This window comes from Chaetodon trifascialis, chromosome 13 (genome assembly GCF_039877785.1).
Source record: "Chaetodon trifascialis isolate fChaTrf1 chromosome 13, fChaTrf1.hap1, whole genome shotgun sequence".
NCBI classification, from domain to species: Eukaryota; Metazoa; Chordata; class Actinopteri; order Chaetodontiformes; family Chaetodontidae; genus Chaetodon; species Chaetodon trifascialis.
Window position 1 is genome coordinate 14685856 of NC_092068.1, and position 23905 is coordinate 14709760.

The 23905-nt window shown below is 40.0% G+C and overlaps 1 protein-coding gene across 1 annotated transcript in view; it reads right to left on the reverse strand.

Moving 5' to 3' along the window:
- Nucleotides 1-1959: 1959 nt before the first annotated feature.
- The window catches only part of hpse2 (heparanase 2), a 52065-nt gene continuing 30119 nt past the window's right edge, over nt 1960-23905 (reverse strand). Inside the window, exons 4-12 of the mRNA XM_070977986.1 lie at nt 23232-23405; nt 22126-22297; nt 16751-16798; nt 11457-11550; nt 10624-10730; nt 10302-10416; nt 6962-7107; nt 4626-4772; nt 1960-2122 (exon numbers count right to left, since the gene is read on the reverse strand). Of these exons, the coding sequence (XP_070834087.1) occupies nt 1960-2122; nt 4626-4772; nt 6962-7107; nt 10302-10416; nt 10624-10730; nt 11457-11550; nt 16751-16798; nt 22126-22297; nt 23232-23405 (1166 nt within the window). The remainder of the gene's footprint in view (nt 2123-4625; nt 4773-6961; nt 7108-10301; nt 10417-10623; nt 10731-11456; nt 11551-16750; nt 16799-22125; nt 22298-23231; nt 23406-23905) is intronic.

Below are 23905 nucleotides of genomic sequence, written 5' to 3' on the forward strand. Positions count from 1 at the left end.
AAATCATAGCTTCTCGCCTCTTTGTCTCCCTTTCTCCTCTTGCTACCACATGCAGATCCTCCTTATCCTGAGAACTGTTGTGGAGTCATTGCCCAATGTTGCTCACGTGCAGAGGTAGAAACTACTTACTCACAAGTGAATGCCAACTTGATATCTGAGAAGGAACGCATTCCTTGCTTTAGTGCAGACTGATGGATTTGTAATTTTTAGTGAAGTATATACAGAACAAATACAACTTCTTTGGTATTTATAGGTGTTTATTATCAATGTAAACTTTTTTAATAAAAAATAATATATAGGCACACTTTACATATTAAAATAATGCTCTCCAAAACAAATATGAACATCTCTACATTAACTATAAACACATTCAGAGAAAAGGACAAATATTCCTTATGTTTAGCATGTTCAGGCTCCGAACCTGCTCCTGCTGATCTCCCATCATGTTAAGAGCACAAGACCATGGGAATGTTTTTACTCGCTCTGTGGTTTAGTGATGACAATAACAAGCCCATCTTTAAATAAGATGGTTCAAATGTTACAGAATGTAACTCAAAGAAATGATGTGAAAGATGGGCTATGAACCATAAACCATCTGGTAATTCCTTTTCTTGCAACTCACTGTCACCCTGTTATTCAACGAATACGTTCTTCCAATTATTTGTGATTTTTCTGAAGAGTTGGGACATTAGTACCAGTACCATAACTGACCCTTTTTATAACAGATTACAACAGATATATAAAAACAAAGTATTTAATCATATAAATTAGGTGTATACTTTATGTAAGAAAACATATCAAGCTTAAATTCTTTTCATCACTCTTATGTACAATACATAATCTACTAATAAATGACAGTAAATCTGTACAAAATTATGTAAAATATATAATGTATATTTAGTACAAAAAACGCTAGCAGCATAAGAGGATTACAAAATGTGAGACCACACTGAAGATGGTGAGAATGGTTCAAATACACCTGAAAAATTGTTATTTTAGAAATTTTCAACCTAAAGCAAAACACCGATATTGTGTGGATGCAAGCTATGTGAAATTAAATGTCACAGACGTTGCTCTTCAGCTTGCAAAACTGCACCAGCAACACATCCTGGCTATCGTACTCTGAGACAGATTTTCCCTGTAAGCCCCTTGAATATGGCAAGGGAAGAAACTTTCAGAGGTCAAAATACACTGTCAAACACACTGGACAGACACATCAGTAGCTTTATCAATAGAACACATGCATACACACACAAACACACACAGCACACGGTTAGTCCAAGCATGACCTTGCACACACTCTCTTTGTGGAAAGGATCACGTCAAAATGAAGTTGACTTGTGTATGCTTCAGAAACGCTGCCTGTTCAGGCGTTTCTTTCATCCTTTTTTGTCTGTCCGTCAGTGAAAAATACAGGGGAAAAAAAGACAGTCGGTTTGACAATCCAAGAGAAGACAATATAGCTTAATCAATTCAAAGAACGTACACTTTTGTAATTACAGAAAACACAAACTGGCACAAAACAATCCATGCAAACTGTCCATACAAGTCTTGTAGCATATGAGGAATTCCTGGTGAAAAGAACAGAAAAATGTTCAGTGCAGCCCTTTTTCTGTCTTGGGCAAGTCTTTCTTTGATGGACCAGAGAAGAGAACAAGGAGAGGGCCTGGTTTATTTGTGATTTGGTAGAGTGGTTTAAATGTTATGATTGAAATTACTGCTGAAGAGGCTTTTGTTAAACCAGGGGGTTGTACTGTATTCAAGCCAAAATGTCCATTCTACTGAAGTGACAAAAATCCTAACAAAGCGGTTTTCTGACCTTCCCTTCCTGTTTTTCCTGTAAAAGAAGAAGAAGAAGAAGAAGAAGAAGAAGAAGAAGAAGAAGAAGAAGAAGAAGAAGAAGAAGGTTTGGTAGACTTCTGAGCATCACAGCCATATTTCAGGCATGAAGGGTCAGTGTTATCTTCGGCAGGCGTATGCGTTAATGTTCTTGATGACGTAGAAGCCTATGGTCATGGGAGGCATGGCTATTGTCCGTCCAGCCCTCAGTGTCTTAGGCTTCAACTCCGGGAATGTGTCATTGTCCACCATGAGGAGCTTCTCCCCGTTCAGCTGGACATGTCTGCAAAGAAAACGGGAAAAGCTGACTGCAACATAAAACTGAGAGACGTAGAAACATAATGTGGAGTAAAGATGAGGCGGTTTATGGGTTTTTCACCTCACCAACAAAAGAAAAAAATAATCTGGATCGTCTCACCTTCAGTCTTTAAGGGTTATGATTCTGTCAGTTGTACACTTGGGGGTGCTGTTGTTACAAAATTGCAGGTTCACAGTGGTACAAACCGACTTTGTGAGTGGAACAGGCATCTAGTGAAACTCAACCCATTTCTCAGTCAACTGCACTGAAGTAGTTCAATTTTAAAGTCACCACTCGTGCAGTACGTTACAGAGTTACAGTTAAGTTACAGAACTATGAAAAGTACTAAAACCAGTAAGAATATTTAACAAATAAGGTGACAAGTTTTTCAAGATATTATGTTGATGTACTTTAATTTGCCTTGTTGCTAAAAAATACCTCAGCCTAAGACTCAGATTGCTGTACAACATTTCACACTGTAAAAGTAAAATAAGTTGGGTTCTTGCAAACAGCTAAAAAAAACCCTTTACCTTCCTTTATAATCTGGGGAGGGGTGATTCATTGCAACCCAGTAAGAATAACTGAGAAGAGCTGCTAACCTAAACCTGTTAAACCTCTTGGTAAATGCTCACATGCCTGTTAGCAAAAGATGCAAAATGTTGAACCTTTGTCTACTTTGTCTGCACAGAAGAATGAATGAGTTGCCTCACCTTACAGAGGTTCACAGAGGCTATTAATAGCTTCATTCACTGACTCTTTCTTTCTTTCTTTCTGTATTTAGTGATAGCTTTACCATGACAGAATATTCAAAACAATGTGAAATATTACTGATGAGTAGAGATATACAGTTGTAAGTTAAGGTGCACATTGTCACAGATGGATTGTGGGCTGAATATGACAATAAAATTAGTATGCAATAATTAATAACATTAAAAAAATCCAGGATTAATATAGTATGAAACTTCCTACGTAACAGTCAGCTTGAGTATGACTTTCACATTTTTTTTATTTAAAAATGTGGCTTTTCTCTTTATCAACACAAGATACCATGTAAGTTTATTAACTATCAGCAATTGTGATGTACAACACAATAAATCCGGTTCTAAAGAGAAACTAGCTTACACTCTCATACACCTTTAACACACATCTTTTCAACTTTAAAGTGCTGCTGTTAATAGCAACCCTTTTTACTATTACACTGTAAAGTTCACAATAATATGGAGATTAACGCCACTGGATTGGACATTTTTACATGAACCTCAAATTCAATAAAATATCCAATTAAGCTATGAATCAAACTGAACTGCTTAAAGCTTTCCTTCAACATGCAAGGACCCCAATGAGCACTAAAAAGTCCCACTAGTCAGACAAATTTATAGACATCTGGTGTTGCTAAATTCTTCATAAAAGTACCCCTGCACTGCTGGTGGTTAAGGAAAGCACTTAAGGCCTGAAAAAGGCCCGTCATTAGCTTGCTCTCCTATTAATTGCCTCGCAATCCTGTTCTAACACCTAAAACATCCTCCATCATTATGCTGTTATTGAAGGATCATGCCTGAGTCTCAATTAAGGCCGTATGTAGGTATCGTATAACACAAAGACAAACACGCACAAAGTCCTGGGTCATTAGGCTGTTATTCCAGGATTTCAGGCTTAAGTCTGAGTCAGAATAACAGGGCAGGGGCTTAAAGGAGAGAGGAAGAGACTGAGAGCATAAACCTTTAATTTTAACAGACGTTTTGAGGCACTATGAATTACATTACCTCTTTGTATGAAGCGTAATACATCATAGTTAGTAAAACAGAATTTAGAGGTAAAACGGCTTGAATATAAAAGGTTGTAAGAATCAACTGTTTAAACATCTGTAGACTATAAAAACAGTCTCAAACAAAGAAGGGCATGAACACACTGGCGCTCTTTGAAGGACTCTGGGCTCAGTCTCTTTTCAAACTAAGTTTCAGTAAAGAAGTGAAATATATTATGACAGTCTGAATAAATTCTTAGCCTTAATGACTCACAACAATTCACTTCTTTATTAGCTTTTATTTGTTGAAATATTCTTTACGAGTTTGTTGTTGTCTGTGTGATTTATACGTCCAACACAGACTATCGTTTTTTGCAGGGCCCGTGTTTAACACCCTGTTAAGATTGGAAAACCTCTAAGAATTCAAGACCCATAAAGTTGTTCATGAAATTCTCATTACCCCTATTCATCACCACAATGCCTATTCAGACCTTTGCAAAAATAACTCTGAAAACTGCTTCTTATGTCTTAGAAGGTATTATTTATTCATTTATTTTCAATCCCAGCAATGACCCGACTGGAAGACCTGTGTGGCTGTTCTGGCAACGTGGGTCTCTCACCAGCATGTCGGTCTTGTTTGATCAGCATGAATGACAGGATACCATATTTCCTTATAGATAAACAATTATACGGTTTTGCAGTGTGTGTACAGTATGTGCACGAGTATGAGACAGAGATACTAACTTGGCTCTGAGTCCGTCAGTGCCGTACGGTTGCAGCAGGTACTGATGGACAGTGTTGTTCCGTAACGTCCCCGCCAGCTTGATTTTCTTTCGCGACCGATGAAGGTTGATGATGTAGATCGTTATGGACCCTCTCACGTAGTTATGACTGCCACCATAAAGAACACGATGAACAACATTACATTAATTTAACGCTCCTCTCCACATCTGTTAATAGGGATTTATTATATATTACATTGCCACGTTCAATAAAATTCTCTGTAATTAAAGATGACTACAAAGAAAAGCAAGTCTTTGATACTGCATTTTCATCACATACATATAGTAAGAGCATCAAACCACAACTTCTTGATCTAATCTGGATCAAAAGACTTGCAGAAAAATAATAAAGTAAGATAAAGCCTTCTCAAGATGGGAATTCCATTACACAGCAAGTTGCCCTTTATCATAGCCTAAGACCTATCATCTATATTTAGTATGAACCATAATTAACCACATTTAATTTCTAAAGCCTCTATCATCCCTAAATAGGCTATGTGGTGCAAAAATCTGTTTCTCTTGTACAGTATCCAATATTAAAACCTGTCGCTGTATAGTGCAGGGTTTGATGAAGGGTGTGAACGCAATGGGCAACACATCTTGAGTTACACAGACAACAGTGTTTGAGTCCCTCTCCTGAGAGCAAAGCACTGGGGACACAACTCGATAGGGATACAGGCCAGAGGTAAATAACTAAGCGAGACAGATAAGACAAACATGATAAAATCTAATAAGGGTCCAGATATAAGGACAAAGACAACACAACTGTAGTGAATACCACATGTCAGCCTTGGTGTTCAGGGTCAGAGCTGTGCTAAACAGTCTGGTAGACATCTCTTCCAGTTACCACCTCCAAAATCTCATATCTTTAAAGCAATCTTGGTTTTGGCTGGATATTTATCTTTGTTCTTTTGGACACCGTGTCCTATTTATTTCATTAACCCTGTAAGACTGCCAATATTCTATATATTTACTGAGAGAAATAAAGTAGAGTTCTGTTGATGGGAACGATGTGTGTCTGGTTCTGTGTTAAACTCTTGGAGGCTTGTTTCTGAGAAACGTGGACCATAGCTTCAAGTGATAGATCAGATGGTTAGATGGAGGGAGAGATAATGACCTCTCAGGCCTTTTTCAAACGATGAGCTTCTCAGAGATCCAAACCAGGAACATAAACATGTGTTGATGCTGTTTGATGTTGGAGCATCACTGGAAAGTGAAAAAAAAAATGGCATGCAAACCACTAAAAAGGGGTAAAAGGGCAGTGAAAGTCAAATATCTAATCTGCAAAGACTTTTCAAACCACGGACTGCCTGAACACATTCAGTCTTTGCCGTCTTACACAGTACAGTAAAACCGCTATGACTACAATGGTTCGTCCGCTTACGGGTTGACTGTGTCCAACCACAGAGTTGTAGAAATAACGGCAAGATGGACTCGATTCAAGAGGGGCGGTTTTAATTCTTCACTGGCTGATTGTAGTCCAGACCTGATTGGTATGCTGAGATAACATGGGCATCTTTTTACTACCAAATTCAACAGACATACCCACTGGCTGAGTGACATTACTTGTTGAAAACTATTTCAAATATTTGTGTGCCGTTATGCAACCCCTGGCCAGCCATTGACCGTCTGCTCTGCAGCGCTCCGCTGTTTTTGTAAGAGATGCTCCACCTGTAAATGAGCCCTGTCTAGAGTAAGGCCGTAAGTCTAGCCTGGTGCTGACAGCCACTGGCCTGGGTTAAATGATAACCTTGAACAGGCCATGGTGGCACTCTTTATCTCTTGCCGGCACAGACCGCCTTATTGTCCCTGCCCCTCCCCCTCCCGTACCCCCCTCCAGCCAATCCGAGATGGGATAAAGGCCTTGCACACCTTTCAGCGGCTCTTTGACGGCGGGGAGACATAACCCACACACCTGATAAGTGATACCCGTTAAGTTTTATAGGCTCTGAGCTGTGAATGAACGGGTGTCTGCCGTCTGCTTATTTATGGGGACCCGAATGGGACGGCGAGGGATTTTGTTCTTCTCCACCAGACACTGACCCTCAGGTGTTTGCAGAAGGACGCAAGGAGAAGAAAAAATTAAAACCGCAAGCAGTCTGTTTTCTATCTAAACCTTCAAGGACATTCCCAAAGCATTGTTACACATGGCTGAAAGGCTAAAAGGATGTGTTCTCTGTCATCTGTCAGCCTCAAATAAAAAAAATTCCAGAGCAGTATATAATGTTAATATACACTCTGGCTGAGTTTAAATGCAGGTTACAAACTAATCCAAGGTGGTTCAGCTGTAGCACATACTTGTAGTAGCTGGTACAGTGGGCGTAGATGCGCAGCTTGTCTCGTATGACTCGTCCTGGCTGCGGCTTCCTCTGTAGTCCAGCCACCCGCACAGCTAAAACCCTTGGACCAACCAGACGCTTGAAGATGAGAGAGAACCAGTAATCCTATAAGAGCAACACCACAACACACAGAGACACATTTGGTATCACTTTTATGACAGTAGGAGGTAATTTTACACCATTTACCTAGTTGCTGTTTAAAAATACGATGCAAAAGCAGGCAGGTGTGGAAAGGAAGTTTTGAAGATCTGACATGACTGAAAGCACTTTGCTGTCTTGCCTGTCTTGTCTTTGCTGTCACTTTGTCTTAAATGTGGGTGTAAATATAACAGAAGGGTTACTGAAAGAGATTCTTTATTACAGAAATGTTCCCCTGAAAGGAAATATTGCTAAAATCTCAATTTTCTTTTTTCAGCCATGAAATGTCCTGGTGATCGTAGAAACAGATTAAGTTTCACAAACTGTGAGAATCAAGAACATGCCAGCAAAGCAGCCCGTCTGCCACTGGGTGAAAGAAGAGATTGACTCCATAGAAATGTTGAGTCCAAATATGTCAGCACTTTGACGCTCAACGTGTAGCTGCAGCTGACTGTCCCATGTAACATGTCACATTGTATCTAACAACCACTGACTCGCTTAGATTTGACAGGTCTTAAATATGACATTTTTACAAAATATTATGCTCCATCACGAATTGCTGTTTTCTGTTATCATTGCTGAGTGGTCCACCATACTGTGTCTGACTCTATAGACTACACAGACCCAACACCTCTCCAAGAGACCCAGAACAACATGTGTTCCTCAGGAAGTTCCCATGCAATCCTGCATATGGCAACATTTAAGGGCTTCTTTTTTCCATGCAGGCTTTAACTTAATTTGCTGCCAAGGCATCGAAGAAGCACAGCACAGTATGGAACTGTATAGTGTTGGCCACAGGCAGAGGGATGGGTGGATGAATGTATGGTCAGATATGTGATCTATGATTAACACATAGTGTATAAAACAAAGAACAGTTACGAGTTTGGAGTTTTATTTGTGCAAGATGGCCGGAGTGATGCTGTACTTTTGTTTTGTGTTAAAATTTAAAAAGTAAAAACGAAACCATCAATAAATTGAAATCTGTTAAACTGTCCGCAGGAACTGGCAGGACACAATACTGAATATTTTGGGGAAATATCATCTGAGGTCCTAACTTCTCAGTGGTCAGACTGTCTGCCTGTTTTCCTGTCTAATTGCCTGGTATGTCTCCCTAAATCTCCCTCTCTGGATAGACAGACAGGCAGACAGAAATACAGACATCAACTGGAGGAACAACCATCACTTTGACATCCAAACGAATCATTATACAGACCACGAAATAGAGAGAAAGACAGGCAGGCACAAGTAAACCAACAACATGTCAAGGACATGGACAAGAAAAATAAAACCATACACCAGACACCAATCAAACCTCAGCTGCACAGTTGTGGGAATAAGAGGACAAAAACAAGGAGAATAACGATTAACCTTTAGTGTTTAGCTAAATGGAGCAAATGAGAGTCAGACTGCACGGCTGAGACCCCGTTGATCCCTAAGAAATCCAAAGATCAAAGTATGAGGTTATACTATTACAATGCATCTAACGGGAAGTTCAACATTTCAGTGTTTTTAATTTGACTGTATCCATTAAGAAATTTAACAATCTTCAGCAAGCTTTAATTGGGTTTCCCATAAGATAATAAAAAGATATCAGCCATTAAAAATGAACCAGAAGTAGAAGTCTACCCACAGTACGCAGAGTCATGCAGGTTTGCAAGTCAGAGGGTTCAACATGGGGAGAAGGGGCTGTTAGAGACTGGAGCCTACTGCTTCATCTCCCTCCTCTGTATCTGAGAAATAAATATTCCCTCTGGAGGGAGACAACAGGCATGTGTAAGCAAAACAGGAAAAGAGGGGATAGTTAGGATAGATGAGCAAGACAGAAAAAGGGAGCAGACAAGTGTGGAAAAAGGTGGAGTGGAGTCATTCAGCGGATGGTGGTGGGGGGGGTTTTGACTGGATTCTACCAATGGGGGAGTCATCCTATAGGGGAAGGGGCCAAGTCATAAATTTCCCATGCAGAGGACAGGTTGGCCCTGCAGTGAATTCTCTCAGCAGGTAGGCTGGTGCAGCCTTTAGACATCCAGCCATGTTAAAAGCATTGTGCTCTTAGCGGGAGACCATCATTCCCAGAAAAATAATGGAGACCAAGATGGGAAAAAATGAAGCCATCTTGATAGTTTAATATCTCATAGTTGGAGTGAGGCAGAGGAGAGCGCATGCCAGCTCACGAAAACTAATAAAAGATTGAGTGAAAAATTATTGTCATATTTTGCAGAGGTGATTAGTTCATGAGAACAATAATATCAGCGGTTTAAGTGGTATTTCGGGATTTCCACTACTCATTCGAGCATCTAAAGCAAGAATAAAACAAACTTGAATAATGACAAATGTTCAATTAATGCCTTGATTCCACCATCTTTCTCTTTCACTGTAGAATCAATGATTTACCTTACACCTCCATAATATAAGCCTCTTACCCATGCTCTGCTCCAGCTTAATATAAACCATTTTTATGAACTTAATAAATCTCTTTTATGAACTTGGCTCATGGTAGCCTTTTATCACTCCTTCACACTTCAAAAGAAATGGCCCCAGCAAAATGAAATCAGTTTAATACTAAGACAAGTCCTTCTTTAAAAAGAAGTAAATCACTAAGGAAATATCCCAGGTTCAACTTTTAGTACAATAAAGGAACATTACAAACTCTGAATTTCCAATGATTAATACAGTGTTGAGGACCAAGCTTGTTGTATTTCTGGTCCGTGCATGTTCAGACTAAGCCACAGAGGAACTTGGGATTAGGCAGTTCCATTTCACACACTGTTGCAGGCCGTTTTACTAGCATGTCTGTGTATCAGCATCTCGGGTTGCAGATCTCTCACCGGCCACTGTCCCGGACAGAGAAGCACACAGTTGTGATGGGGGTTGAGGGGAGCAGTGACACTGTCCTGAGTTACTCACAAAAGGCTAAGGTTACATGGCATTTCGCCCCCGCGTCTAACCACTCATCACCACTAAACGCCTTTCATCTCACCTAATAGCTCCCACGGGAAAGAGCGAGAGGTGCCATCGAGGCACTGGGTCTGCTACAGAAAAGGTCCAGAGAGTAACGGGACTGCTCAGGTCAGATCCTTGCTATTATGATGAAGAATTGTGAATGAGATGATACAAACCAACAGCCATTATAACCCTTGTTGATCTGAAACTGAGAGACTTACAGGTAAAGGGTTAAAGTGCTGGTCCACAAGGTGCGTGTATCCGTAGTCAAAGAATGAGTGACGCAAGACAACATCAATCCCCTGCATCGCAGCCATGCCCAGCGTGTTCACCCACCTGGAATACATTCACACAGAAAGAAAAGCATCAGAATTGCAACAGTAGGTGCCTTTGATAAGTGATACATATTGTCAATAAAAAGCATAATGCATTGGAAATAAATTATATTTTCTTAACATATATGAAAGTTATCTTGTGCAGCTGGTTTCAGTTCATTATTATCATTATCTAAAGAACACATCACAGTATGATAATGGTACTTACAGAAAGCCAGCAGCGTATGTGTCAGAGAGATTGCTGATGCCTCCTGCCCACGCCGGCCCCAGTCCACCCAGCCACACCTTCTTACCAGGAGTGTGTGTGTTCACAACCTGCCATGAAAAATCCACAATTAAATTAGCTCTCTGAAAGCTCCATTTGGATTTCACCTTCAATAGATTTTCATTTAAATGTATTTTAAAGACCTGTACAGTAGGATCATATATTTAACTCAAAGTGAAACAGGTTAACTGACAAAAAATTTAGTGACCCTGCAAGCTGATGGAAAGTCATTACAGCTGGCAAAAAAAAAACACTTCTACATATGCAATCTGACTGACATTGGCTGAGAGATAATGCAGAGAAGAATCTCACTCCTGCCACATTTCATTGAATGTTTTAAGTTTTGTTCTTTGCTTCTTTTTCCTTGAGAGACTTTGTTGCTGTTCATCTCAGCAAGTCTGCTACAGCAGATAGCACTGATAACATTCCCTCATGGTGGATACAATCATTTTACCCCGAGGGCTCACTCTTGTGGTTTGCACAAGCAGCTTTATCATGACACAAACTAGCACAGGGTTGATCCATAACTTGGCATTCTCAAAAGAAATGCAAATATATTTCATGATTCAAATGAGATGTTTCTTCATATCCTCCCTCAAGGTGGTTGAAAGTCTAAATTGATAAAAATGAAAGTCACAGGCAAGACCTGAGATATGATCCCTGAAAAACACACCAGATATTATCCTAATCCTGTGTCTACAACACAGCTGTAGAACTGACTTAATGTGGGGCAAATATCATCGTAAATTTCACGACTTTTAGGGAAATTTAAATACCTTGGTGACTTTAGTGATCTGCTCTGTCAGTGTGTCCAACAGGCGAGTTTTTAGAAAGTCCTCCACTTTATTCACTCTGCCATCCATGTAGTAACTGGAATGGAAATGCAAAAAACAAAACAAAAAAATACTGTGAGAGGAACACTGTATACACTTTATAATGTGAGCGACAAACATGAGTTTAAATTACAGCACAGATAGTAAAAATACTCCGAACTGTGTGAGATTCATTGTGATTATTCATCTATCTTAAATCTTAAATGATTTCATATTAAACGTTAAAATGTGTAATTAATATTATAGAATGGTATTACATCACACTCCATGATAGACAGTCAAGAAACACTAAGAAAAGCTAATTTAAGTCAAGTAAAGAAACTAAATTTCTCTCCATATTATATGACATTAAAAAATGTTGTTCAGTTTCTTGCAATAGCAATTTGGCATTTGGCATCATTTGGCAGACACTTTTTTCCAAAGCGTCTTATACATGGATTCACACACCGATGGCGCAGCAGTCATCATCATAATAGTGGAAAATTATGTTTGCAAGTTTTATAACCCAGTGAAGTCATACAAGAGCAAGAGCAACAACGCTGGCTGAGAACTGAAAGCAACATTTCCAAATCATTTGCTGCACATAAGCATCAGAAAACACTGCATGCACAGGAGAAATCTCACCATCATCTGGCACAAAACCTGCAAATTATTTTGTGAAACCATCCACTTGCATTTGGTGGTGCTATTTTCACAGTACCATGGCAGAATAAAATAAATAACAGAAACAGATGTAACACCTGTTAATTAAAGATTTTAAAACGTGTGCCTCACTGCAGAGCAGATCTCTCTTTATAATCTTCTAAAGCAACAAATGCTATCATTAAAATATCAGATCGGCTCAGTTCAGTCCCAGTCAAAGCTCCAAATGCAAAGCTCTTGTGCTTTTCCAAAAACCAGAGAACACTCTGGGAAAGCTACGATGGGCAATTTATAATTGAGGCAATCAAATTACTTAGACAATGCGAGTCATTGGTACATTTCTTCAATAGGTAAATAATAAATGGAGGACAATGCCAAGCAAGAATTGCATTATATTGTGAATAATAAGGACAACATGCATATAGAAGACCATATAACCATAACAACAAATATTCCCAAACAAAGGTCAAACCTCGATTGAACCTGTTATGGAAAAGTTGAAGGAAATGTCAGACGTGAAGAAAACTGCTGAGAAAGAGCTGAATTTTGTTGTTGAAGCAGTGTTGCAATCTAAGCTTAACCCCGTTGAGATTTTTGTCACAGGGTTGGAAAAGTCCCAAGCTCCTGGCCTCAAACTGTAAACAACGCACGGATTAAGTCATAGCTTTACACAAATTATTTGGTTATCCTGTCATCTTTCCAGAGAGCTCCAAATAATTCTTCTGTCCAGATCCCAGGGAGAGAAATTCCAGTTCATATATGGAAACAGAATAAAGCGCACTGCAAGTTATTATAGTTATATCTTGCATTGCAAATCAGCACCACTGGGAATTTTTGACAACAGTCTATAAAAGCATCAGGCAACAAAAGCTTTCTTTACTAAACACTCAAGTTTGGTGGTTCATTAGAGTAAAAACCCCAACAAGAAATTTAATATAAAAGAAAACTGTTCAGGTATTTTGAGCTAGATTGGGGGGGGATGTAGGCTGGAATTCATAAAACTGCTCAGGTCTGAGCTCCATCCAAAGTTTGGCATGACACTTTAGCTACTATTCAGACCAAAATTCAATAACATGCAGAAATTAACAGCGCTGTGTCCGAGTGTTTTCAGACAAAGATCCACTTAGTCAGCTTCTTTTACACAGCTTCCATTGAGTGGCAGCACCGCATCACTAACAAAACTATCCAGCACTCTATTATCACAACATTACAGTACAGACTAAAGCAATACATGTGGTCTAATCAGACAGGCACACACAGAAGCAGAGGTACAAGAACAGAAAAAAATACCAAACTGAAGCTAAAAGTCCTACATTTTAATATTTACTTGAGTATATTTACAGGTAAATGTACTGAAGTGTCAAAAGTACTGAAGAATAATAGTTCCTGTCACATTCATATGGATTTGACTTTAAAACTAGTAAGTACTGCAAAGCTGTAAGTGGAGTAAAATGGAAATATTCAAGTAAAGCATGAATACAGTCTATAATAGTTAACTTGTAGTAACTGCACATGGAGTGTCAAGGAATGGCCATCTGGAGCAGCAGCAGATTTGGGGTGAGAGGAGGGGCAGCAAGTAAGGGGAGGATGTGTTCCTTGATGTGGACCAGCAGGTTATCATGAGATCAATCATTACATCACAGTTGAAGGATATGTAGTTTCCCTCAGGAATGTCATAAATTTACAATCCCTCTGCGATTTTCAGACTAGCAAGGAGGAGATCACAAATCTTTAACATTTCTTTTTTCTCTCCCCTAAGCAATAAATAACCAACATACCATGCTCTCTGGCATGCAATACCAATGTCAATCTGACAAAGAACAAGAAAGATGTGGGTAAAATGTGTCATGCTGGCCCATAACCGTGCAGAAGAGTAAAACCGATGAACATGCATGTTTATAATTCACTTTCAGGCCACGGTGCTTAGTTCGAAAAGTGCTCATTTTCAAAAGCCAAGGGTCATTCAAGTGTACCTTTCAACACTTCAGAATTAAAACAAGTTCAGCGGGGGTTTTTTGATTGCTTGCTTCAAACTCAGATGCTCACACCGGTGATATCCCACTGCTGGAACAATTAGGGCTCACAGTAGGTGCATTGCCATGGGGCATCTTAACAGCAAAATCATAAATTTATCTCACTCACTTTGGCTGCTCGTGCTTTCTCAGCTAGAACTGGCAGCTGCCTGGTCACACACTTAATTCTCTCATCATGAAGCAGCCCCAGTTCCATGAGAGAGAACACGTTCGCTGTTGTTAGGGTTAGAGGGTGCAGGGGTTATAAAAAACATATTTTCCTCACTTACTTCTAACAGTATCCAATCAAGCAGATAGTTCTGTATTTATTTGCCAAGGTCTGAGATATCCATATTTGAGATTAATGCCAACCCCGAAAACAACAGAGATGAAAGGAATTTTGTTTGTGTTGCTCACAACCCTGAAACAAAAATAAGAGCCTACAGCCATGCTAGTAGGTCTGTGAGGCTGTATTGTCATTAGACACAGTGGTAGGCAGCTTCTTAACATGTTCACAATGACAATGCTAGCATGCTGTTTTGCATTTAATGTTTACCATATTCACCATTTTAGTTCACCGTGTCAGTGCACTAGCTTAAAAAAAAAAAGTACAGCTGAGGCTGCTGGGTATGTCATTAGTTTTGCGGGTATTTTGGTCATAACCCGAAATATTGCCCAAACTGACATTTTGACCCGGTGTGGTGAGAAATAATCCTGAATCCTAAAAATGTATCCTGATTATGATGTGAATGTCAGTACAAAATTTAACAGTCATCCATCCAATAGCTGTCAAGACACTTCATCTAAAACCACAAAGTCAACCTCATGGTGGTGCTATAGAGAAAAAGACAGGATGAGCACAGACGATTTCATCCTCTGAGGCCCAAAAATTAATGCAAGAAGTTGTCAGTGAAGGGGTCAATATCCATTACTTTTGCTTGTGTATGACTCATATCTGTATTTGTTCTGGACAGCGAGAACAGAACAGCTCAGATCATATGGAATCTGGTCTTGTCAATTCTGATTTGGGCCAATTTTATATGCAGGTCTGATTGCAGTAAGACCTCAGTCTGAACAGATATACTGGAAATAAACCTTAAAAATATCCAACAGAAACATGTTTTTGCAGAAAAATCGTCCTGGTTACTTTGGATAAATCCTGCTGGTTTATTTTTTATGTTGTGTGAGTACCACAAATGAAATTCTATTCACATTTAACTTTGGTGGGGAGGCAGAAATCTCAAAGACATATACCTCAAAACCTGAGCAAATAAAACACAAAGTCTGCATGGATATATACTGCTAGAGGTAAGTGAGAGACTGTTTTTTCATCATTTGGGTGGACCGACTCGTTTACTCACTTAAGAATTAGATTAAAGTTCTCCGAAATGAAAACACAAAAATAAATGTGCTTCCAGCTTACAAGCATCTCTGGAAAAATGTGAACACCTTTTTCACAAGGTGATAGAAAAATAATGTTGCAGAGCAATGGACAGAGAGAGAGAAAGGGAGAATGACTAAACCTACTGATCATGCCAAAATGAATGAGCAGTAACCGAGAGAAGATGCAGCAAATCTGAAACTACAACACTGTGGAACAAAATGTCAAACATAAAGCAAACAACATATCAATGTTTCGTGATCTGGAGGAACACAAACATGTCACTGCACGACTAACATGTTTCATCACTTCGAGCTCCGACAGAACACGTCTGACTGTAAGCCACAGACAGACAAACTCTAACAAATCCATATGATTCCCTTCACCAGTTTATAATGAGTGCTGCTTTTCCAACCTACTACGCTGGATTCAAAACAACTCGAGACAGCCGCAGGGGAGCAAAACCTGTGTCGTAGACGTGTTAATGACTGGTCTCCACTTTTAATAGTTTGGCTTGTTTTGTAGAGGTCAGAGTTTCTGTCACGCAGCCTGGTTAGACTGGAATCTGGATCTCTGGTGTAAAATGGGCTAATTGACAAAGGGAATGAGCCAGAGCATATGGTTTGATTTTAACAGTGTGGGTGGTGTTTTCCTAAGTCTTACTGACAGCCCTGCCTCCTTCCGTTTCTTCTAATTTCTCCTAATTAGACCTGACCTTCACCTTAATGACCGCTCACGTAGTCACACAGGGTTTGTCTGAGTTTGCTGTAGGCGTGTCTTTTTGTACAAGCTTGACACATGTGTGTAAAGAGATACAGATAAAACGAGGGGGAAAAGATCAAACCACTGATATGTCTGTATGCATTCCTGCAGGATGTGCAATAGACAAATAGCAGGTGTTACTAATTTAACTCACACACTCTCTCTCAGGCTCATTTTCCTGTTGTTCCATTTACAGGAAAAACACACTTCTCCATGTTATGCATCAGGCTCTCTCAGTTATAGTGTTAATAATGGTTATCACTGGCTGCTGCATATGCATAATGTGTTGATAACGGTATAAAAACACAACAAGGTTGGTGCTGCTAGATACAAGGTTAGTTAGCTGTATAGTCCGCTTGCTATTTTAGAAGACTGAAGATTGATTCTGGGTTTTTCTACAGACAAAATAATAAAATAGAAAAAAAGGGTAAAATACCTACTGTTGCCACGTAACTGCATCTACAATAGAGCCAGCATTCTTCATGAACCTGAAGGAAAACAAACAAAGTCATCTTAAACTGAGAGACATTTTCCTTTAAACATGAAGACAATTCTTTCATTATTACAACCTTATTTTCACAGTTGTGGCCATTAATTCAGTTAAATTCAGACTCAGGGTCCAGATAAAAGACACAGAATAAATACCATACGAAAGCACAATAAAAGAGAAAAATATATTTATGTCTTACAAAAAGACAGCTGTACTAGTGTCTCTACAGCTGGGAATGGTTGCATGAAGCACTGAATCTTTTGTCCGATAAAATCAGTAAATCGGCAAATACAGGATAAATGAGATTTCTTACAGTTTGGAAAGTACTGACTCCTGCAGCCACTTGCATTACACCATCTAGGTCTCTTGAGTAATATTCTCACGGCATCATTATAAGCTACTTGAAGACTCTGACTGCTTGCTTTCTTGTAATTTGACCACAAGTCTGCAGCATAGAGTGGGGTCCAATATCCTCTGAACAGACATCTTCACTCCATCTGTGCACACACTAAACTTGCATGAAAGAATGTTTGCTTGCAGCGCTGCCTATAAAAATGATCATCTGTCATTTGTTCTATAACAAAATGTCCAAGATATTTTACTTTAATCATACAGTAGACATCAAGATCATTATCAGACAACCTGAAGTCAGGAAAATTGTCCTCCTTTGTTTAACAAAGACAACACTGACCATGTTTCACACCATACACAGAACATATACATTTTAAAGAGCTGCTGGACACCACAAGAGGATCACAAGATCATCTGCACACAGTGCATAACATGGTTAACTAGAGTATAACCAGTCATGCACCCCGTATTGTAAGCTTTCAGTTGCGTTAACAGACCATCAATATCCATCCATCCATCCATTTTCTATACCGCCTGTCCCTTTCGGGGTTGCGGGGGGGCTGGAGCCTATCCCAGCTGTCATTGGGCGAGAGGCGGGGTACACCCTGGAACATATACACACAAACAACCATTCACACTCACACACAGTCACCAATTAACCTAATGAGCATGTTTTTGGTCTGTGGGAGGAAGCCGGAGTACCCGGAGAGAACCCACGCATGCACGGGAAGAACATGCAAACTTCACACAGAAAGGCCCTGCCCGGGGATCAAACCGGCAACCTTCTTGCTGTGAGACACGCGCACTACCTTCTGCGCCACCGTGCAGCCCCAGACCATCAATATATAGATTAAAAAGAAGACCCCTGACATCACTGTTAACCCTAAATGGGGCTGAGAAGCTATTGCCTCATGTAACTTGCATAGTCTGGTGGGCGTACCAGAGGGCTACAATTGTCACAATGTATTTGGGCACCTCTCTTTGACTCTTTTTAACAAGCAACTTTCTAGTATTAACACCATCAAAAGCTTTGGAAGCATCAACAAAACAGGTCTGAGCTGTATATTTGTTTAAAATTATGTAAACACGTCAGTGCCATGTTTAGCTTTAAAACCAAACTGGCTATCTGTGGAGTCAATAAACTTATTTATTTAATCGAGCAGGACTCTTTCTAGGGTTAGTAGGCTGTTTACTTTACCAGCTTTGTCCTTAATGACTGGCACTAACAAACAAACACTGGCACTAACCAACAAACAAACGAACAAATAACACAGTCTGGCATCGAACCTCAAATCATAAAGCCAGTAAAACAACTAGCAACGAGAGGAGCTATCCTCGCACTGGCAGATTCAAGGTGTTCAGCAGTAATACGGTCTAAACCTCGTGCTTTGATACCAGACAACTTGTGTGTATAGCTTGGTGTGTGTCATGTGTCATAATGACTAGTAAGTCATTGCTCTCAATAATGTCCACCTTATACAAATCACTTCTGACACAGTCGAATAAGATGCTGTCACCATAACTCAGCGATATTGTCTATTCCAGAAATTCCATCTACAATCAGAGACGTTTTACTGTTGTTAAGAACTCTCACTCCTTTCCAGAAATCAAAACCATTGTTAGCAGCTTCTGAGCCATGGACTCATACCCCATGGCTTACTGACTTTTACAAATTAAGCAAATGGCAAACTTCTATTGGGCATTTGTGAGATTGAGATAGTTTGAAAATATCCTTCATCACCCCAAAATTAAGGACACATAAACAAAACTTTGTTTTAAATCGTGTTACATTTTGATTTACAGCTGCACGGCTGAGAACTGGTATTCTACCTCTGGCTATTGAGTTTGGCAGATCCAAAAATAGTCAGGAGGAAAACAAATAATGTGAGCTGTGTGATCTGTGAGTCCCATTTTCGTTTGTACTGCACACATTCTAAAGACTTTTTGTGGCACTCTGGGTCTGACTCATCAACTTGTGGTGTCATGGTTGTATGTACGGCACAATAATAAATACCTGATTTTGAAACAGTTCTATCTGTTAAGATTTTAACAACCAGTATTTTCACTTCACACCAAATGTTTTAGGTAATATGGTGAATCCGAAAGCCACAAAAATGAGAGAAACGCTGAGTTTAAAGCCTGACTAGCTTTGTAAAACAGTAAACATCGCTGTTCCTGCAGGCAGCACAGTTTACTTTCAGTTAGTTGAATACAAACTTCAAACATCTCTTGAGGACACAAGAAATGTTGTGAACCCAGTGTACCTTTTAATGAACTCATCCTGTACACAAATACAACTCAACATGTACACAGTCCCTCCTGCTGTCTGCCTTCCTCGTCCTGAGCTTTTGCATCTATGTGTGTGTGTGTATGTTTCCTAATGTACCTGACCCAAATCACTCCATATTTGGGGGCAGCAGCTTGTCAGACATGTCCAAATGTGTGTCTCTAAACTTTCACCGCTCTGGCTTGTTTAGTCTGTCCAGCTCTGATATTTGGACTGTTGAGTAGCTCAGTGTCTAATTCATCTTACTTCCTGAGAGCAGCAGAGTAGTTGGGCTGTCAAACACAAGAGCCACCCCCTCGTAACAGTGTCAAACACACAAGAATCACCCCGTCGTTAAATGTGTCACCTGTGACCTGCGGATACTCCAGGCTCTCTCCTCTTCATCCTCACTCTCCTCCTCCTCCTCATAACTCCTCTTCCACATCCTCCCTTTCCTTTGAGTCCACTGCTCATTCATCAGTCTGAACTGTACAGTACACATACACACATTGGCTCACACAAAGTCACACCTTTTACTTAGGAGTAAATTCAAGCTGTCAGTACTCGGTGCGATAAACAGCACTTCCTAATGGCTTCGCTGATGTAAGTAGCTCAAGTACACAGTGAAGGGAGAGCCATATCAAATTACTCTTTCTCCTCTATCTACCAACTTCCTGTCAAAATGTGTGCAGGACACTCAGACATTAAACTGTGCATGCACACTCATAATTTTAGCACACATCATTTCAAATTTTGGATTATTTTGGTTAAACAAAATCCTGTTGTCTGGTTATTTAAGAAAGCCAGAGCAGTGTAAAGTCCACCTCTGTCACTTCTAATTGTCTTATTACCTGTGTAGAAGAAATCTCCTAAATCTGTGGTGACAGACTAGAACAGCACTGATTGCAGCTCCCTTTCACCCATGGCCAGGACCAACTCTAACCCATCCACTCAAAAATCATGAAATGTATAGCTCTGTATTCATTCACCAGCTAACAAACACATTAATGAAAGCTTACATCTGCTTACAACTACTGTTATAAACTATTTATGAAATGTTTATATACCGCTTAGAAATGCTAAATATGGGGGTTAGAGCAAGTTTTATTTAAAGTGTTGTCAAGTTTTATGTTTATGATAGTATTAGTCGGTAGGTATTTTGTTATGCAGGAAAAAGAAAAGGCGTCTCCGTAAGGTCACGCTTTACCCAGCTCGTCCGACACTGACAAAGTCATGTATATCCATCCATGTTTGATTTCCAAACTGTGTTTGTTGTACAGGGCCACTGCTGCATCCATTTCAGTCAAGTTTGTTTCCATTTCAACAGACAGAAAACGTCAGAGAGGCTTAACATTTTTGGAAGTGATGAATATGTTTGTGAGATACTGTCATCTATTTGGTTGTAAGGCATTTTTTGCCTTAAAGGAGATTCAACAAGCTAAGACAGGGAGTAACACCAAAAAGTATCCTGAATAATCGACATCCAATATGTGAAGCACAGTAAATCTGAGGATTGTGGTGAGCGTTAGTATTTCCCATATCCTAACATTTTTTCACCTGTGTTTGTTAGTCAGGTTCTCAAGTTCACATTTTATTTTCAGCGCACCAGTAATCCACATTTCGAGAGAACACATACTTGCATTCAGAGCACATTTTGTGGCTCAGGCATCGTACCAATTGTAAACTTCGAACTCGAGGACAGAAGATCTTAAGCTAGTGACGGAGAAGGAAGAAAGAAGTTTGTTTATCTTAGCTCTTGAAGTTTTACGGGTCATATTAGGGGCTTTAATATTTGAACACATAACAAGTCATGTATCTATTGGATTAATGATTCGATACCTTCACCTTTAGACACTGGTCTAAAATCACATTTGGAAAATATACTTAGTTTGATTTTTAACTTTCTTGAGATCGGTAAAGCCATTACAGTTTTTTGGAAATGTTATATTATGGTGGTGTTGTAAACTGTTCTTCATTGTTGGTGTGTACACAAGCTTGAGAGTAACTCTGACACAAAAGAAACTTGGCTGCTCAGCAAAAAAAAAAACTACCAAACTCATATTATGATTTCATGTTGCCAATGTTTGTGCATTTTCTCTCCTGCGTTTCATTTTCCAAAAAACACGTGAAGGCAATCTTTGTTGGCAGGAGGCGTAGACTGCGAAAGCTTTGAAGAAATAGGAGAAAGTAATGCCTATCACCATGTGGCAATAATGTAACTTTGTCAAAGCAAAGTTAATGATCACTCTGACACTATCAGTGCAGAGAGTAAGCTTAATGTCTCTTAAAGCTGGTTTTCATATACTTAGTATACTAGTTATGACCAAAAGTTGCCAATATGGTCTTGCAGTAAAGGTATGACATCACTACCTCGGGGGGCAGGCTGCAGTTGAGAGAGGGCTGAAGCTGGTGGAGCTTCTGGGTAAAACCAGCAGGTGGGACATTGTGCCGTCACATTATCAATCAGATGACACTTTATTTAGGCTGACACAGTCTAACTGGAGCGGAGACCCTGAAACCTGCAGAGTGGAAATCCATAAACACTGAACACTACGACGTGTGTGTGTGTATGTGCGCGTGCATTAAACACAGTAAAAGTCTCAAAGCGCTGCAGCATACTTTCCACTACCTTCCCCCCTTTTCTCCCACCAGGATAACCTAACAAGGACAGGAATCCTGCCCGATCAATGTTTTACATGCTGACTCACCCATCCAGCAGCAGGATGGCGTTCTTCCGGGGTCGTCCTGCATTGGGGCCGTAGAGGTGAGCTCGATGGTAGTAGCGCACAGACTGCAGCAGGGTCCGCAGCTTGGTGTAGTCCTGAGCTAACTGGGTGCTGTTGACCGCACGACCCACCATGCTGCGGTACGCATTAGGCTCTGGGAAGAGGAGATGCAGTACAGTGAGCCAGAGAGATAGAGTTTATACAAGCAACAGTGGGGAAGTGGCAGAGAATCGTTGTTGTTGTAGTCTGATCTTGCTCTCCTAGAGAGTATCCAACAGCCAGTAGAAAAAGGGATAATTGGGCAATTCACAGTAATACAGACAGATGGACTTGGTGTCAGGGGAACGGTCCACGCACACAGGGTGGCCTTGCTGAATCAGTAGAACAAAGAGTGAAGGAAGAAAACAAAACTCTTGCAGGCCCACTGCTGTTTAACCACTCTACTGAAGAGCATTGTGATTATATCTGTTTGTGTTTTAGCTCTCAAATAAAGCTCTCAATTTATCAGTGTCGTGTCTGTGTATGTAGCAGTGTCTGTGCTGTACTCCTGAAAACAATAATGAGAATATTATTCGCAAATTTCACGGGATCACTTTTTAATTCAACCTCAATAAATATGCTCTGTGTCTGCACTGTCACTTTACTTTAAATTATTGCTTTTGCTATGGTTCAAGTCACTAAATTTTTCACATGCTTCAGTCAATGGATTTTGCATGGTGCTTTTAATATTAAGCTCCAATAAAAGTTTCCATTGTGAGCTTTATTAGAGATGAAATGAAATATGAAATGATGTGCAGCAGAGAAACACAGGGCTCTGTGTGCACTGCAGCTCCCCGGGAACACAGATGGTTAGGATGACATGAGGACTAGCAGTTCCTTTCATCCCTGAATGAACCCTCACTGTAACCCTTAAACTGCCCCACTCTCACTTAGCGCTCACTTTCTAAATAACATCTCTGTAAAAGCCGTTCTCTGTATCAGCAACACTTAAGTACAGTGGCTGAGGAAAAGCATACACATAAACACACTTTTTACTGCAGACTATCATGCCATTTAGTAGACAGTATGTGGTGTGCAGCTGCACTGACCGTTGCCCAGCTCCCAGGAGATGTTGTACTTCTTGCCAGCGCCATACTTCAGGAGGCTCAGGGTGGAGGAGGTGTTCCAGGAGTTGTCTGGGTTCCTGTGCAGTGCGTTGAGCCCCAGGATCAGGTGAAGACCAGCACAGTCGGCAAAGTTGTACAGTTTGTCTAAAGACCTGGCTGGGAGAAACCCACAAAGCAGTTGTAACTTTGATTCTTTTACACACCTGGAGTCACACAACTGTATGAACAAGACAGGGGCCATCCATAACTGGAAGTCAATGTTTGCTGCTCTCTGTACCATGACCACCTGTATTGGCAGGTGTAATTGAAGAGAATATTAACAGATATGGTCAATTGACATGACATAAGAGTCATTAAAGTGGAAACAGACTTTTCTCCCTCCATTGTCTCCAAGTGGTAGTATTGTTGGTGCTGCAGTTGCAAAAACAACCTTATTGCTTTCCGTTTTCCTCAGACGACCAGCAACACACTGCATCTGTTTCCAAATTTCCATTACGAAACTATCAACACCACATTGGAAATAAGAGACAAGAAAGAACCGCGTTCAATGAAGATGCAAAGTGAAACTGATGCAAAGTGAAACTAATATACAATAAGGGATATATTGTATTATGAAGTACTCTAGGAGTTCGCAATGCTGAGAAAGAGTAAAAAAG